The 17,230-nt window shown below is 41.6% G+C and overlaps 2 protein-coding genes across 2 annotated transcripts; both read right to left on the bottom strand.

The window, feature by feature from the left end:
• Positions 1-2,597: 2,597 nt before the first annotated feature.
• Positions 2,598-9,178, bottom strand: LOC121504500 (putative protein TPRXL). The gene is made up of 5 exons (XM_041779308.1): positions 8,167-9,178; positions 6,924-7,076; positions 4,722-4,874; positions 4,454-4,581; positions 2,598-2,975 (listed from the first exon to the last, which is right to left on the bottom strand). The coding sequence occupies exons 2-5, from the start codon at positions 7,054-7,056 to the stop codon at positions 2,922-2,924; spliced, it is 468 nt and encodes a 155-aa protein (XP_041635242.1). The 5' UTR covers positions 7,057-7,076; positions 8,167-9,178; the 3' UTR covers positions 2,598-2,921.
• Positions 9,179-9,812: 634 nt separating this feature from the next.
• znhit1 (zinc finger, HIT-type containing 1) lies at positions 9,813-16,453 on the bottom strand. Its single transcript, XM_041779307.1, has 6 exons — positions 16,196-16,453; positions 13,855-13,952; positions 12,440-12,515; positions 12,265-12,344; positions 11,849-12,018; positions 9,813-11,074 (listed from the first exon to the last, which is right to left on the bottom strand). The coding sequence occupies exons 1-6, from the start codon at positions 16,218-16,220 to the stop codon at positions 11,053-11,055; spliced, it is 471 nt and encodes a 156-aa protein (XP_041635241.1). The 5' UTR covers positions 16,221-16,453; the 3' UTR covers positions 9,813-11,052.
• Positions 16,454-17,230: the final 777 nt, after the last annotated feature.

Raw genomic sequence — 17,230 nt, forward strand, 5'->3', positions numbered from 1 at the left:
CCTTTGCCACTTTACACACCTTTACCACGTGTTTCACCTCCCTCCCATTTTTGCCCTTTTTGACCATTTTCTTTGCCACTTTTTGCCCATTAAATCTGCCTTTTGCCATTAAATCCTATTAGTTAATTTTTTCCCACTTCTATTTGCCACTTTTCCCCCTTTTTTCCACTTTTACCCTGTAATACCACTTGTTTCATTTTTTCCCCCATTTTTGCCCTTTTTCACCACTTTTGCCACTTTTCACCCATCTGCCTTTTGCCATTAAACACTACTTGTTTCTTATTTTTTTTGCCACTTATTTTACCCACTTTTATCCAATTTTTGCCCTTTTCAACATTTTTGCCCATTTCAGTATCATTTTGCCAGTAAATACCACTTGTTTCCTATTTTATCCCATTTTTTGTCGATTCTTTTTGCAACTTTTTTTTCCAATTTTTGCCACTTTTATCCAATTTTTTAAACCATTTTTTTCCCACTTTTCGCCCATTTAAGCTACTTTTTGCCATTAAATACCACTTTTTCCCTTTTTTTGCCCATTTTGGCCACTCTTGACTGCTTATTTGCCCCTTTTAGTCAATTTCCACCCATTTTTTCACACTTTTTCACCAATTTATCCACCTTTAACTCATTTTTTGTCACTTCTCACCCACTTTTGCTATTTTCTGACCCTTCTTCCTCTTTTTTTTCCCAATTTTCACCCCTTTTCACACCTTTCTGCTGCTTTTTGACCATTTAATGCTACTTAAACCATTTTAGCCACTTTTCACCTCTTAGATTGTGGCTCTTGCAAATGTATTTTTCAACAATTTGGCTCTTTGGTTGAGCAGGGTTGAGTAACACTGCTGTGAACAGTCTCACACACCTTCAGCCTTTAGACTCAAGGGGCTACTCTGTCAATAAGGCAGTGTTCAATTTTTTTTTTACTAAATTCTATATTTTGAGCAATGATATTACATTCTTTATGAATCAGGTATTGCACTCTTTAGGTTTTATGCTATTTTCAGCTATTCTTAAGCTATTTTCAGCTATATTCAGGCTTCTTTTAGCAATTTTTATCATTTTTTAGCTATTGAATGCCATTTTTCAGCTACTTTTTTGCTATTTTTTGCTACTTTCATGCCTTTCATTGTTATTTTTGTGCTTTTGGTTATTTTCAGCAGTTCTTCCACAATTCAGCTCTCAGCATCCCCACACAATTTCAGCTGAAATTTCAATTTTGAAATGGCAATAAATGGCATGAAAGTAGCATTTTGGCATTCAATAGCTCAAAAAAGAAGAAAAATAGCTGAAAGTAGCTGAAAATAGCCTAAAATAGCTGGAAGTAGCCTTGAAGTAGCTAAAAATAGCATAAAAGACCTGAAAGTAGTCTAAAAGTACCTGAAAATAGCTTTAAATAGCTGAAGGTAGCCTGAAAGTAGCTGAAAATAGCTGAAAGTAGCCTTAAAGTAGCTGAAAATAGCCTAAAATAGCTGAAAATAGCCTAAAATAGCTGAAAGTAGCCTCAAAGTAGCTGAAAATAGCATAAAAATAGCTTAAAGTAGCTAAAAATAGCCTAAAATAGCTGAACGTAGCTTAAAATAGACTAAATAGCTGAAAGTAGCCTTAAAGTAGCTAAAAATAGCCTAAAATAACTGAAAGTAGCTGAAAATAGCACAAAAATAGCTGAAAGTAGCCTTAAATTAGCTAAAAATAGCCTTAAAATAGCTGAAAGTAGCTGAAAATAGCCTAAAATAGCTGAAAGTAGCTGAAAATAGCCTAAAATAGCTGAAAGTAGCCTTAGAGTAGCTGATAATATCTTAAAGTAGCTGAAAATAGCATAAAAATAGCTGTTTTTGGCCTTAAAGTAGTTGAAAATTGCATTCAGTGGCTGAAAAAGCATAGAAATAGCTGGAAATAGCATGACAATAGCGATATTTTAAAAATCATAGAAGTTTAAAATGAGAAAAGTCATAGCGGTCGAATGACGAAGAACCCGAATATTTTAAAGTTGAAACGGTGTCCATATGACAAAGTATGAAGGAGAGCTGGCGCAGAAGAAGAAGAAAAATAAACAAAATGGCCAACCAGAATATCAATAGTGTGGAGTAAATAATTTAAGTAAATTCAGTTTAACCACAGTGAAAATTCTGCTCATTAATGTGAAATTATGCTTCAAAACGACATTAAAATGCAGAGATATTTGTAAAAAATGAAGCAATACTTTTTGCTTGGCTAGCTAGATGGGGGGTGGGGGTGTAATATTCCTTCTGGAGGCCTAAAATCCTTAGCTCCGCCCCTGAAGAGACGCACCACCAGCGGACTTCCTCTGCGCTCTTTTTCGTTCCTCCATCCAGCCAGCGCACATCCGACGGTAATAATGAACAAGTTTACATGTGAGTTTGGCAGTTAAAGTGTGTCTTCTGTGTGGAATTAGATTTATTGTTATGACTGCAATGAGTCTTTACTGCTGACAGTTTTCATCTCTATAAAAGATTTCAGGAGGATTTTATGAAAGGAAGCCTTAAACGAGCTGCAGCTGGTCACTAAAGAGCCTCATGCTGAGTATCACTGGTCTAACTTGTCACAAGTGCACACATTTCTACAGAGGCGAAAGAACGGCGTTTTCAACAGTTTTATTTCTTTACAGGACTTCTTTACTTCGTACAATCATCATTAAAATCAGTGGATAAAAGAAGTCCGCTGGTTTGAGCCGTGAGTGAGGGACATCACGAGATTTCAGCTGAACAGAAAGAGCTGTGCTTCACTAAAACCACACTCAGAGGTGATTCTAAGTCTTCGTGGTCATCAGGAGGCGTTTTTGAGCGAAGGAGCAGAAAGGTGACAGGATTCGGTGTTTTAGTGACGGAGAGAGACGTGACCCCGATGATCCAGTAAAACCATCCCCATCAGACCCTAGTCCATAGTCTGGTACTGATCGTAGCTCAGTTTGAAGTCCTCTGATTGGTTTTTGGAGTAGAGGGGGCGGAGCCAGACACCTGTGAGAGAAAAAGGACATCAAGGACTACTTTAAAGTTTTATAACAGATAGTAGAAGTTTTTGTCTTTGGGTTGGAAAGGACTAAGAGGATTTCTCTTTAACATCTATTTCTCCATCATTTACAGTCAGAAATAAACTTTTGATGAAGCTAAAACATTCTGTTTCTGAGAAAATACCCAGAACTTAAACCCCCTAGATCAGGGGTTCCCAACCTTTCAGCCCGCGACCTCAAAATAAGGGTGCCAGAGACCGGGGACCCCCAGTTTATCCCCACTGGGATAAATGGGAAAGCCTTCTGGGGCCCAGACAAACTGGGGGACCATGGAGGTCAGCAAAACCATGGTTACGCTGTGATATCCATATTTTATATTTAACCTGAATAAGTAACCACAAACATCCTTTTTCATTCATTAGTGTAGTTAGAAGCCTTCTTAAAAATGTAAATCCTTTTTTCCAAAAATATAAAAAAATGGGTTAAAAATAGCTAAAATTAGTCAATAATGGCAAAAATTGGTGGAAAAAGTGGTGAAATTGGATTTACAAGTAGCAAAAATGGCAAAAAAAAAAGGTTAAAGTGACAAAATGGACATAAATAATGGTTAAAGGGGATTAACAAGTGGCTGCAATGGCTTTAAAGTGATAAAAATGGGTGGAAATTTGGTAAAATGGGATGGAAAAAATGATATAAACTGTCAAAAATAGGCAAAAAATGGCAGAAATTGGTTGAACTGGCAAAATGTTCATATCAAATAATGAAATGTGATTAAAATTAATTTAAATGAGCAAAAATAGGCATCAAAAGTGGTGAATAGTGGCAATAATGGGTCAACAGGCAACAACAGGTAGAAAGTGGCAATAATTGGTTTAGAAGTGGCAAAAATGAGTTAAAAGTGCCAAAAAATAACCAAAAAATTGATTAAAATCATAAAATGGACATAAATAATGGTTAAAGGGGATTAACAAGTGGCTGCAATGGCTTTAAAGTGATAAAAATAGGTGGAAATTTGGTGAAATGGGATGAAAAAATGATATAAACTGTCAAAAAAAGGTAAACTAAGGCAGAACAATTGGCAAAACTGGCAAAAATGTTCATATCAGATAATGAAATGTGATTAAAATTAATTTAAATGAGCAAAAATAGGCATGAAAAGTGGGTAATAGTGGCAATAATGGGGCAACAGAGGCAACAACAGGTGGAGAGTGGCAAGAATTGGTTTAGAAGTGGCAGAAACAGAATAAAAAGTTTAAAATGGAAAAAAGTGGCAAAACTGTGTTGAAATTGACAAAATTGATTGGAAAAATGTATGAAACTGGTATGATATTGGTATGAAGTGGCAATACTGTCATTTAAATATTTTTTCAAGGCATCTGCAGACCCTCTCTCGGTGTCACACGACCCCAAAGGGGGTCCCGACCCGGCCTTCGATCTGAAACTGGGAGTCCTCCCTCTGTACCAGGACGTCTCCGTTCGTCTCACCTGTCCTCCTCGCCCTCGCCCTGAGAAGACTGTGGTCAGGCCGTTGTGTGTGGAGACGTGTCTGAGGGTCCGAGACCTGGAGTCCTTCAGCTCTGACAGCAGCTCAGGACTGGACAGGGACAGACGCACTGACCACAGACGGACATGTCAGGGGTTTGACTCTTTAAACGGTCTAAAAATGTCTGCTAAAGCTTTCAAAAAACCATCAGATCCTCCCGAACATGAACTAAAACTCTCCTGGTTCTTCACTGAACTGAAAGGAGCTCACCTGGTCTGCTGTCCAAGCACGGAGAAGAGGACGAGGAGCCGCCGGGGGAGGAGGCGGGAGAGGGGCTGAAGGGGGAGGGCAGAGGTGAGGAGGGGGTCTGCGTCTCTCCGGGTTCGCTGACGTCGCTGTGAAGCTGAAATCTTCTCCGACACTCTGAGGGAAAGAGGACAGAGAGGTCACGTCTCCTGGATCATTTTCACGTTTACTCATAAAAAGACTCCAGACGGGCTGCTGCTGAAATCTGTTCACTCCACTACAGCGCCGTAACGAAGCCCCGCCTCCATCACACCTCCTTACATCAGCATCAGCTCCCTGTCTGGTAAATGTAGTGTGAGAATTCCTCCACCAGGGGGCCCTCAATGAAAACAGGAGGCCACACCCTTCTCTCTGCTTCAGTTCCCTGTGATACTACAGCAGTGGTTCTTCCTGAGAGCGCCCCCTACTGGCAGAAAAGCTAAACCCCCAAGGACCAACTTTGACAAACCAAGTATCAACTTTAGCTGCTCTGAAGACCGACTTCAAAGGTTCTTAGCAAAGATCTACGTATAAACTGTCCGTTACTATAACAGCCTTTAAGGGCAGGAACTCTGGTCCCCAGAGTCTCTGTCCAGACTAAATCTGGCCCCCAGAGTTCCTGTCCAGACTAAATCTGACCCCCAGAGTTCCTGTCCAGACTAAATCTGACCCCCAGAGTTCCTGTCCAGACTAAATCCGGTCCCCAGAGTTCCTGTCCAGACTAAATCTGGCCCCCAGAGTTCCTGTCCAGACTAAATCTGACCCCCAGAGTTCCTGTCCAGACTAAATCCGGTCCCCAGAGTTCCTGTCCAGACTAAATCTGGCCCCCAGAGTTCCTGTCCAGACTAAATCTGGCCCCCAGAGTTCCTGTCCGGACTAACTCTGGCCAGAGTTCCTGTCCAGACTAAATCTGGCCCCCAGAGTTCCTGTCCAGACTAAATCTGGCCCCCAGAGTTCCTGTCCAGACTAAATCTGGCCCCCAGAGTCCCTGTCCAGACTAAATCTGGCCCCCAGAGTTCCTGTCCAGACTAAATCCGGTCCCCAGAGTCTCTGTCCAGACTAAATCTGGCCCCCAGAGTTCCTGTCCAGACTAAATCTGGCCCCCAGAGTTCCTGTCCAGACTAAATCTGGCCCCCAGAGTTCCTGTCCAGACTAAATCTGGGCCCCAGAGTCTCTGTCCAGACTAAATCTGGCCCCCAGAGTCTCTGTCCAGACTAAATCTGGCCCCCAGAGTTCCTGTCCAGACTAAATCCGGCCCCCAGAGTTCCTGTCCAGACTAAATCCGGCCCCCAGAGTCCCTGTCCAGACTAAATCCGGCCCCCAGAGTTCCTGTCCAGACAAAATCCGGCCCTCAGAGTTCCTGTCCAGACTAAATCCGACCCCCAGAGTTCCTGTCCAGACTAAATCTGACCCCCAGAGTTCCTGTCCAGACTAAATCTGGGCCCCAGAGTCTCTGTCCAGACTAAATCTGGCCCCCAGAGTCCCTGTCCAGACTAAATCTGGCCCCCAGGGTCCCTGTCCAGACTAAATCTGGCCCCCAGAGTCCCTGTCCAGACTAAATCCGGCCCCCAGAGTTCCTGTCCAGACAAAATCCGGCCCTCAGAGTTCCTGTCCAGACTAAATCCGGCCCCCAGAGTTCCTGTCCAGACTAAATCTGACCCCCAGAGTTCCTGTCCAGACTAAATCTGGGCCCCAGAGTCTCTGTCCAGACTAAATCTGGCCCCCAGAGTCCCTGTCCAGACTAAATCTGGCCCCCAGGGTCCCTGTCCAGACTAAATCTGGCCCCCAGAGTCCCTGTCCAGACTAAATCTGGCCCTGGTGCAGATGGACTTGTTGACTCCTGGTCTAGATTTTCCTTCCTTCTGTTTCTAGTCATGATTTTAACAACGTCAGAGCAGACCGGGGCCCCAGACCCCTCCTTAGATCTTTGACGCCCCCTCTAGGGGTTCTCAGACCTCAGGTTGGGAACCACTCACTGAATCAGGACTGAATCTATCAGCGGTAAATGTGTGCAGAAATGTTCAGGGAGAGGACGGTCTGGTGGTTGGGTTTATCCTGGTTCAGGGTCAGCCTGTGGCTCCTCCCCCTGATACACCGCTGATACTGACACCCCTACTCCTGGACTTTGACGATCCAGACTCTGATGGACCTGGACTAAACAGCTGTGAGAGGAAACAGGTGAGGTACCTTGGAAGAACTCGGTCTGCAGCTGAGGACTCTGCAGAGACAGGCGAGGAGGAGGAGAGGAAGAGGAGGAGGGGGGCGGAGTCTCTGCCGCAGCTGAGGTAGACGACGATGATGATGATGATGAAGAGTCCATGATGTCTGCAGAGGGACGAGCTTTAAAGACAAGGTTACATGGACATGAGTGAGACAGGGCTGGCTTTTAGTTTAGAAACAGTTCAGAGCAGTGGTTCTCAACTGGTGGGTCGGGACCCAAAGGAGGGTCGCAGAGCAGTTTTCAGTGGGCCTGGAACTGGACCAGTTATTTAACTCAGTTTTATTGTGATAACGGGTCAATTTCACTAGATTTTAACCAATTTATCTCCTTTTCTTGCATTAAAGAGCAGCTTTCACCACGATAGTGGAGGAATTTCTCAGGAAATCTGGAAAATTTGCTAAAATTCAAACGTAACGACAGGGAAATGGGGGTGTGAGATGTCAGTTTTGTCCTGTCTCTTGTTCCTGTCATAAATTTAGATCCATCCAAGATCTTCAGTGCAACATTTCAGTGTTAAAAATATTTGGAAATTTTATCATCAGGCCAAAATATTCCAAAAATGTTTCCTCAAAATTTACCCCAAAATACCCCTGAAAATTTATTCTACATTCCCTAACATTTACACTTGCATTTCCCAAAAAATTCACAGACAAATTCCCAAAAAATGTACAAATATATTTGCTAAATTTCCATAAAAATGCCTAAAAAAATCCAAAAGATCCCTTACAAAAAAATTCCCAACGAAATTCCCTAAAATGTACCTATAAATTTCCATTAAAAAAAATCAAGGCAAATTCCCCAAATTCCATTTTGCTGTTCCTCTAATGAAACTCTCAGAGATGCTGGGACAGTGAAGGCGTGGCCGTCTATCTCTGGGCTCACTCTTTAAATCAGGTGGACAACCTGGGGCCCGGGGCCCACACGCGGCCCTCCAGCTCACGTACTGAGGCCGTAAATAAACAGGAAGGAAACAGGATAAGATCTGCCGTGATGAGGAGGAATTCTCCAACCATCTTAGATTTCTGGAACGTTTGTCTCTGACTCTTCCTGTAAAACGTCTTTAAATCAATCAGAAACAAACGAGTTAAATATCAGGATATATAGCGTCACGCTAAAGGAGTCTGGCCGTAAACGGACACAGAATCAGGGATTATCGTCAGACAGGAAACGGCTCAGGGGCCGAGGAGGGGCCCTGGTCTCTGGACTCACCTGTGCTCAGGTGTTCCTCAGTCCGCTCGAGTGATCGGCGTCCTCAGAGGAAACATCACTGGTCTGCTGCTGGCGTCCCCGACTCTGGTTCCCTGACCGGCCTGGAAGCTCCAAAACCACGGGGGCGACCACGGAGACGGCGGCCGCGATGACAGGGACTTCCTGCTGCAGGGCCAAAGTCTCTCGTTCTACCACACTCTCTCTCTCTCTCTCTGAGTGTTTGCTTTAGGAGAAAACTTCATGCAAAACACACACTGGACTCAAAAGTCCACATTAATTATTGACATGTTTTTAATGGCTCTGTCGCCATGGATACCAGGAAGAGAGAGAGTCAGCTCGACCTTTAACCCCAGACAAACACAGATGCATTCACACGCATTTTATTTTTAACCACACACCGTAAAGATTAAATATAACAGGCTGTGTGGACAAAAGTATTCGGCCGCCTGCCCATTCCACCGACAGGGACTGTGATACCAGATCCATGTTCTTTAACATGGAGGCGGCCCCTCCTGCAGCCGCCGCAGGAAGAACATTTCCACTGACAGGTCTGGACTCCTCAGCCATTTATGAACTTTAAATTTCACACAAGTTCCCTAAAACTTCTGTGAAAGTCTTAAACATTTACGCCTTAAAAGTGTCCCAACGTTTCTTGAACTAATCCCCAAACATTTCACTGAAATTTCATCATCAAGCCAAAATATTCCAAAAATATTTCCTCAACATTTTCCCACAAACCCCCCCCCCCAAAAAAAATTACACTATATTCCCAAATATTAACACATGCCATTACCCAAAATTCAAGACAAATTCCCCCCCAAAAAAGTACATATATTTCCTAAAATTCCATGAAAATACCTAAAAAACAAAACAAAAAAAAGAAATCCCTCACCAAAAATCCCAAATGAAGTTCCCTGAAATGTACCGATAAACTTCCATTAAAATACAAAAGATTTAAAAAAATTCAAATACAGCAAATTCCCCCCAAAATTACAAATGTATTTCCTAAATTTCCATGAAAATACAAAAGATTAAAAAACATTAAAGCAAATTCCCAAAAAATGTACAAATATTTTTCCCCAAAATTTCATGAAAAATACCTAAAATCATCTTTTAAACTTGTTTTTTCACTCTTTGTTTGTATCTGGTTTTTTGGTGTCCTTAGGTGTTTTGAAAGGTGCCTATAAATAAAATGCTTTATTATTTAAAAAAACAAATAATCGCTTACCAAAATCCCCAATGAAATTCCCTGAAATGTACCAATAAATTTCCATGAAAATACAAAAATTGAAACAAAAAATTCAAAGCAAATCCCCCAAAATTGCATTTCCTAAATGTATGTGAACGTGCCAGAAAATTTCAAAATAAAAGCCCCTAAAACATAAAAATAAAAACTCCAAAATTACCATGAGAATGGAAAAAAAATCTATTCAAAGTAAATTCTGCTGTTGTTCCTAAACTCTTCCACTCTGATAATCTCACTGACAGCTGACTGTGGATGAAATTCACCAACCTTCTGACTGCTCACATATCCATCACAGAACCAGGCTGAGCTCTTCAGGACGTCCCGTTCAGGACCACAGATGTCTGAGGCTGCATGGACAGGAGAGGATTTCATACGACCAAAAACACGAGGCGGACCAGAATTCCTCTCTGTGCTTTTATTTCATCATCGGAATTTAACATTAACGTCTCTGAAAGCTAGTTAACCTGTCACAACAGTAGAAGAAGAGCCACCAGGGTCCATGGAGCCAGGATCAGGAGTCTCTACAGCCACCAGGGTCCATGGAGCCAGGATCAGGAGTCTCTACAGCCACCAGGGTCCATGGAGCCAGGATCAGGAGTCTCTACAGCCACCAGGGTCCATGGAGCCAGGATCAGGAGTCTCTACAGCCACCAGGGTCCATGGAGCCAGGATCAGGAGTCTCTACAGCCACCAGGGTCCATGGAGTCAGGATCAGGAGTCTCTACAGCCACCAGGGTCCATGGAGTCAGGATCAGGAGTCTCTACAGTCACCAGGGTCCATGGAGTCAGGATCAGGAGTCTCTACAGCCACCAGGGTCCATGGAGTCAGGATCAGGAGTCTCTACAGCCACCAGGGTCCATGGAGTCAGGATCAGGAGTCTCTACAGCCACCAGGGTCCATGAAGTCAGGATCAGGAGTCTCTACAGCCACCAGGGTCCATGGAGTCAGGATCAGGAGTCTCTACAGTCACCAGGGTCCATGGAGTCAGGATCAGGAGTCTCTACAGCCACCAGGGTCCATGGAGTCAGGATTAGGACGTCGATCAGGTGAGCTGTGACATCGCTAAGGTGAGCTGTGACATTGCTCAAGTGGGCTGTGACGTTGCCCTGGTGAGCTGTGAAGTTGCTGAGGTGGGCTTTGGCATCGCACAGTTGGGCTGTGACATTGCTCAAGTGGGCTGTGACGTTGTTGAGGTGGGCTGTGACTTTCTCCGGCAGGCTGTGACATCACTCAGGTGGGCTGTGACGTCGATCAGGTGGGCTGTGACGTCACTCAGGTGGGCTGTAACGCTGCTTAAGTGAGCTGTGACATCGCTGAGGTGAGCTGTGATGTCGCTGAGGTGGGCTGTGATGTCGCTCAAGTGGGCTGTGACTCTGTTGAGGTGGGCTGTGACGTCGTTCAAGTGGGCTGTGACGTCACTCAGGTGGGCTGTGGTGTTGCTCAGTTGGGCTGTGACGTCACTCAGGTGGGCTGTGACATCGCTGAGGTGAGCTGTGACGTCACTCAGGTGGGCTGTGACATCGCTGAGGTGAGCTGTGACGTCACTCAGGTGGGGTGTGACGTCAAACAGTCTGATCAGTTAGACCTCTGACATCACATGACAGCCTCCCATAATCATCACCATGGCAACAAGGCAGCATCAGAGTGTCCACTTCAAACACCTGCAGAGAAACAAAGACTTTTCAGAAAAGTTGGGACGGCTGCAAAAAAAAAAAAAAAACATCCATAGAGGACGAACCCTACAGGGTTGATTATTGATCAGATCAGACGTTATTGATTGTCTATCCTACCTGGTCTCTCTGTGTGTGATTATTGATTATTGATTACTGATCAGACTTTATTGATCGTCTATCCAACCTGGTCTCTCTGTGTGTGATTATTGATTATTGATTACTGATCAGACTTTATTGATTGTCTATCCTACCTGGTCTCTCTGTGTGTGATCATTGGTTATTGATCATCTATCTTACCTGGTCTCTCTGTATGTGATTATTGATTATTGATCAGACGTTATTGATCGTCTATCTTACCTGGTCTCTGTGTGTGATTATTGATTATTGATCAGACGTTATTGATCGTCTATCTTACCTGGTCTCTGTGTGCGATTATTGATTATTGATCAGACGTTATTGATCTTCTATCTTACCTGGTCTCTCTGTGTGTGATTATTGATCAGACGTTATTGATCGTCTCTCTTACCTGGTCTCTGTGTCTGATTATTGATTATTGATCAGACGTTATTGATCGTTTATCTTACCTGGTCTCTGTGTCTGATTATTGATTATTGATCAGACGTTATTGATCTTCTATCTTACCTGGTCTCTCTGTGTGTGATTATTGATTATTGATCAGACGTTATTGATCGTCTCTCCTACCTGGTCTCTCTGTGTGTGATTATTGATTACTGATCAGACGTTATTGATCGTCTCTCCTACCTGGTCTCTCTGTGTGTGATCAGACACTTGCTGCTGCAGTAGCGCCCCCCACAGGTGGTACAGGTGTAGTGGGAGGGAAACCCACAGACGCAGCAGAAGTGACGGGGAGGAAGAGAGGAGGGCGGGGCCACTGCTGACAGGTAGTTAGGCTCCGCCTTGTCTGACAGGTTCTACCAATCAGAGAGCAGAGATGTCAGCTGCAGCCAGGGTAAAATCAAACATTTTATTTTTGAACAGAAACGATCTAGAGTGAGATAAAGTTAGATCAGTGACAATAAAAATAATCCAGATTTTAAGGACTTTAATTTGGACGTTTAATGGAGGGTTTGGAACAGAATCCTGACCAGGGTCCGGTCCTTCAGAGGGTCTAACTGGTATTACAGTGATCTGGATTTGGGGACCCCCATCAGACCCACCTCCTCCTCCAGCAGCGTGGTGAAGTTTTTCCTGAAACGTTGTTTGAAGTGATCACCCCTCGTCTTCCTCTTCTTCTTCTCTGCTCTCACACAAACACAGAGGAAGAACACAAACATAAACGTGGGTATTTATCAGTCCGGTCTGTTTCAGATCAGGAGAGGAAGTCAGTCAGACCTGGTTCCTCGGTCTCGCTGAAGGCCGGGAGGCGGGCCGTAGGACCGGGAGGAGGGAGGGAGGACAGAGGGTCGTCCTGAAAAACAAAATAATCACTAATGCATGAAAACAGCCAAGGTTATCAATATTATTGATCATGTGATCATTTTAATGATCTGGAGACTCTCTCAGGTAAGAGCAGGAATGAGTCCAGGAGTGAAAATAATCTAAATTTGAGTCTTTTTGCCCAAACATTGTGACCGTTTAATACGTGATCACTTTAATTCTTGTGCATGATTAACCCTCAGGCATCGCTAGGGAACTGGGTAAATGTTTCCTCTTTCTCTGCTCACCTTTTTGGCTCATTAGTGCATATGGTCTCTTTTTTTGCAACACAGTTTCTTTAGAGGCAAATTTCAATCACTCTAATAGGTCAGGGGAACACTGGGAAACAAATTTACTACCTTTTAAAACCATTAAGGACAAAAACGTCCACTTCCAAAAAACTGCTATAAAAACTTAACATATTCGTATTTTTTATGCTTTTTTTTTTTCATAAATCTCTAAAACAACTTCAGCGGTGCTCAAAACTACCAAACATTCAAACATTTAGAGGATTTTAACCCTTTAAATGCTAGTTTGATTACAAGGTGGTCATATTTTTTTCTAAAAAAAAAAAAAAAAAAAAAAACACTCAAAACATTAATTATTTTCCAGATAACTAATGTTGGGGGGGTGGGGGTGTTTCTTAAAATCCGTCCTGGGTATGTCAAACATTAGCCAAAATATTGACTTTGATGCATTTTTAGTTTTTGTGCAGCATCTGATTTTAAATTTACTACGCTTCCTAGTCATTAAGGACAAAAATGTCCCATTGACTCCCATTCAAACCACATTTTTAGATCTTTAAGTAATCAAACTGGCATTTACAGGGTTAAAATCCTTAAACTGACTGAATGTTTGGTAGTTTTGAGCACAGCTGAAGTTGTTTAAGAGATTTATGCAAAAAAAAAAAAAAAGGCAGAAAAATTATGAATCTGTGAAGTTTTTATAGCAGTTTTTTGGAAGTGGACCTTTTTTCCTTAATGGCTTTAAAGGGTAGTAAATTAAAGTGATGCCTGAGGGTTAAAAAACATTAAACTAGGGAGCGCAGATGGTCGAGTGGTTTAAGGCGCTACCCATGTACGCAGGCGACCCGGGTCCGGGTCCGGCCTGTGGCTCTTTGTCTCTCCCCACTCTCTTCCCTGTTTCCTGGTCTATCCGCTGTCCTTACTCTATCAAATAAAGGCATGACAAGGCCCAAAAATAAATCTTTATAGAAAAAAAAAAACATGAACTGATCTCTGGGCTGTAAAACCTCACTGACTGACCCCAGGGAACGTTCTGGATCATGTGACTGCAGACACCTAATAAGGCACTGACAGCCTCGGACTAACCTGGAAGTTGTCTTTCTCCAGAGCCTCCAGCTGCCGTGTCAGCCTCCTCTGTCTGGTGGCTTCATCCAGAACCCGCCGCTGGCCGGCCTCCACCCGAGCTGGGACACAGAAACACAGATGTTTACCTCCGAGTACCGCTGAATCATGTCTGATTTATTCATTTACACAAAGTGTTTTAAAACTCTGCAGAAAGGTAAACGTACGGCATTAGAGGTGCAGCACAACTTTGGTTAAGAATTTATTTAAATTAAAGGTTTAATGTGTGAAAATCAAGAGAGTAACCTGAGGGGTTCCACAAGGTTCAATGCTGGATCCTCAGTTATTTATACTTCATATGACTGATACTGGTACAGTAACTCAGGGGTTCTCCACCTTTTCAGCCTGTGACCCCCAAAATAAAGGTGCCAGAAACCAGGACCCCACTGGACCTGAAGGTGGATGAAAAGCCCTGTCATGTGCGGACAAGGCCGCCCATAAGGGGGGATAAATGGGGGATCTGTCTGGGACCCAGACAGACTGGGGGGCCGTGGAGGCCAGCAAAATCATGGTCCATTGTAAAGTTAAGCTGTGAGATCCATATTTTATATTTAACCTGAATGATAACACTCTTATCAAAGAAACAAATATGTTTTTTTATTATTCATTTGTGCCGTAGTACATGGCCATTTTAAAAATGTAAATCCCTTGTCTTAAAAAACAGAATAAAAATGGGTTAAAATGGCAGAACAGGGTGTGGAAAAGGTGGTGGAAAGGGATTTTAAAGTAGCAGAAAAGTGTTAGAAATGGCAACAATTAGAGGTGGGGGGAAAAAGCAAATAATGGCAAAAATGGGTTAAAGTGGCAAAAACGGGCGTAGGACGTGGTTAAAGGGAATTACAAAGTGGCATAAATGGGTTAAAAGTGGCATAAATGGGTGGAAAATTTGATACAAAATGGGATTTAGAAGTGGGAAAATAGGTTTAAACTGGCAGAAATGGGCTAACTGAGTCAGAGAGATAGACAGAAATTTTCAGAAATGGGTTAAGCTGGCAAAAATTGGTGTAAAATGAGGTAAAAAGGGTTAATGTAGTGCATCAACACAGGCAAATGGCAAAACAGGCAGAAACAAAGCAGTGGAAAGAGTTTAAAGTGTTCAAAAATGGGCTAAGAGTGGCAACAGTGAGTTAAAATTGGCAATAATCGGTGGGAAAAAGTGACTGATATTAGTTAAAATGTGACAAAAGTGGGTAAAAGAGAGGCAAAATGGGTCCAAATTGTACAAAAATTCATAAAAAGTGTCAAATATTAGTAACAAAACATTATTTTAAAAATAGTATTTTTTTTAAGGCACCTGGAGACCCCTCTTAGCGTCTTGCGACCCCAAAGGAGGTCCCGACCCCAAGGTTGAGAACCAGAGCAGTAACTTAAACGTTATAACTTAAACTTATACAACATCTGTTTGCACATGACTCTGATTTATTTTGTTCTGAACATTAAGAAATAGTTGTTAACAGCAGAAATAGAAGATATACAGTTAAATAAATAGTTTGTTTTTAATAAGCTGTTACTAAATAAAAGTAAAACTGTATTTATGTGTTTGGTGGTAAAAAAATAAAAAAATAAAAAAAGGCTGTCGCTGATTTTAAGAGTAGTTATAGATGATAAACTTTGGTAGAAGCCTCACATAGTAACAGTCAGGAAGATTAGAAAACGAAAGCATTAATAAAATGTGCATAAAAATAACAAAATCAGCTCTATAAATACCAATAATACTGTCAAAGCGGAAAAGAAAAATAAAAACTAAAATAAAGGCCAATTAAAAAATATGAATGAAAATCGACGTTAACGTCAATAAAATGTTTTAAAGTTTAACATCACCACAAAGATATCATTGAGAGAAGCACAAAGAAAACAAAATAACTTATCCAGACAGTCTGAGGACTGTTTTCAGTTATCGCTTAGTTACTTTGCCTCGGTGTTACGCTGTAAACGGTGACCGTGCTACCCGGTGACTCTCGGCCGGTAACGTCTGTGGTTTTCACACTTACAGCAGCTAACGGAAACTTTACATGCCATAACACACATTTCTATATTTGTATATTTAAGTCGTGATCATCCAAGTACACAGAAAACATGCATTTAACAACAACAGGCCACTAGTTAACACGGTCTCCCTTTTCACCGTCACACCGCTTAGCCAAAGCCTCCGTTAATGTTTGGATAGGAGGAAAAAAATCAAACAGAAAGGCAGCTAAGGCCGTTTTAAACCTCTCTAACCAGCATTTATATTATTATTTAGAGTTTTAGTGACCGTAGTCCTGTTTTAATTCATAATACATGTTTAAATTTCATAAAAACTCACCAGAGGTTTTCTTCTCCAGCACCATGCCGACTGCTATTGTCTCGTTTCCGCTCTACGGCAGCCGAAGGGGCTCACAACAAATAAGAACATGCGAGTATTTTTGCAACCACTACACTGCTCAACCTTATGTGCTGAAGACGGTTAAAACGTTCTGAAACAACCATTAAACCGTATTTCTATTTATAATTATTAATATCTACATGTTAACAGGCAGGACAACCTTAACACTGCTAGTCTCTGCTACGGGAAACCAAAGAGGACAAGAGTGCTCCTGTTTGAATGCCTCTATCGCCACCTAGCGGGGAGAAATTTGAAAAAACAGTGATTGTTCTTCAGCGTCCGAGCTCAGAGTTTTTATGAATAAATAAATAAATATATAAATGAATAAATACAATTAAAGAGGACAGAGACAGATACAATAAAAAGGTTTGAAATATAAATTATCTTTTACAGTGAAGCAAAGGAAGTGAACCAAAATAGAAAGGGGTGGGACCCCTTGGGACCATTTTTTTCACAACTGATAATCTGTGATGTAAAATTGATTTTAAAAATCTTCAAAAATTAAATGGCGGTCCTGAGGGTCAACTGCAAAAATAAAACATGTCTAAACAATATTTTTGTTGCATTTAATTATTATGAAAACTCACAAAATGATTTCGAGATCCATGAATTTTTTTTGTGTTTCTGGCACCGAGAATATTTTTGATGTAACACAAAAAGGTTTAGATTATTAAAATGTTTTTACATTCCTGAATGATGTTTAGTTTTTCTTTTTTTCACTTTAATGAAATGTTTATATATATATATATATATATATATATATATATATATATGTATATATATATATATATATATGTATTTATATATATATATATATATATATATATTTTTTTTTTTTTTTTTCATTCCTTTAAAGGTGACGTGTGTCACAGATTAAATCATTTATCTGTGTCATAAAACATTAATGTGACAGTTTCAAGAAATGTTTTTGTGATTTTTTTTTTTTGTTATTTTGTGTTTCAGGGAATATCTTAG

Source organism: Cheilinus undulatus, linkage group 22, assembly GCF_018320785.1.
Source record: "Cheilinus undulatus linkage group 22, ASM1832078v1, whole genome shotgun sequence".
NCBI lineage: Eukaryota > Metazoa > Chordata > Actinopteri > Labriformes > Labridae > Cheilinus > Cheilinus undulatus.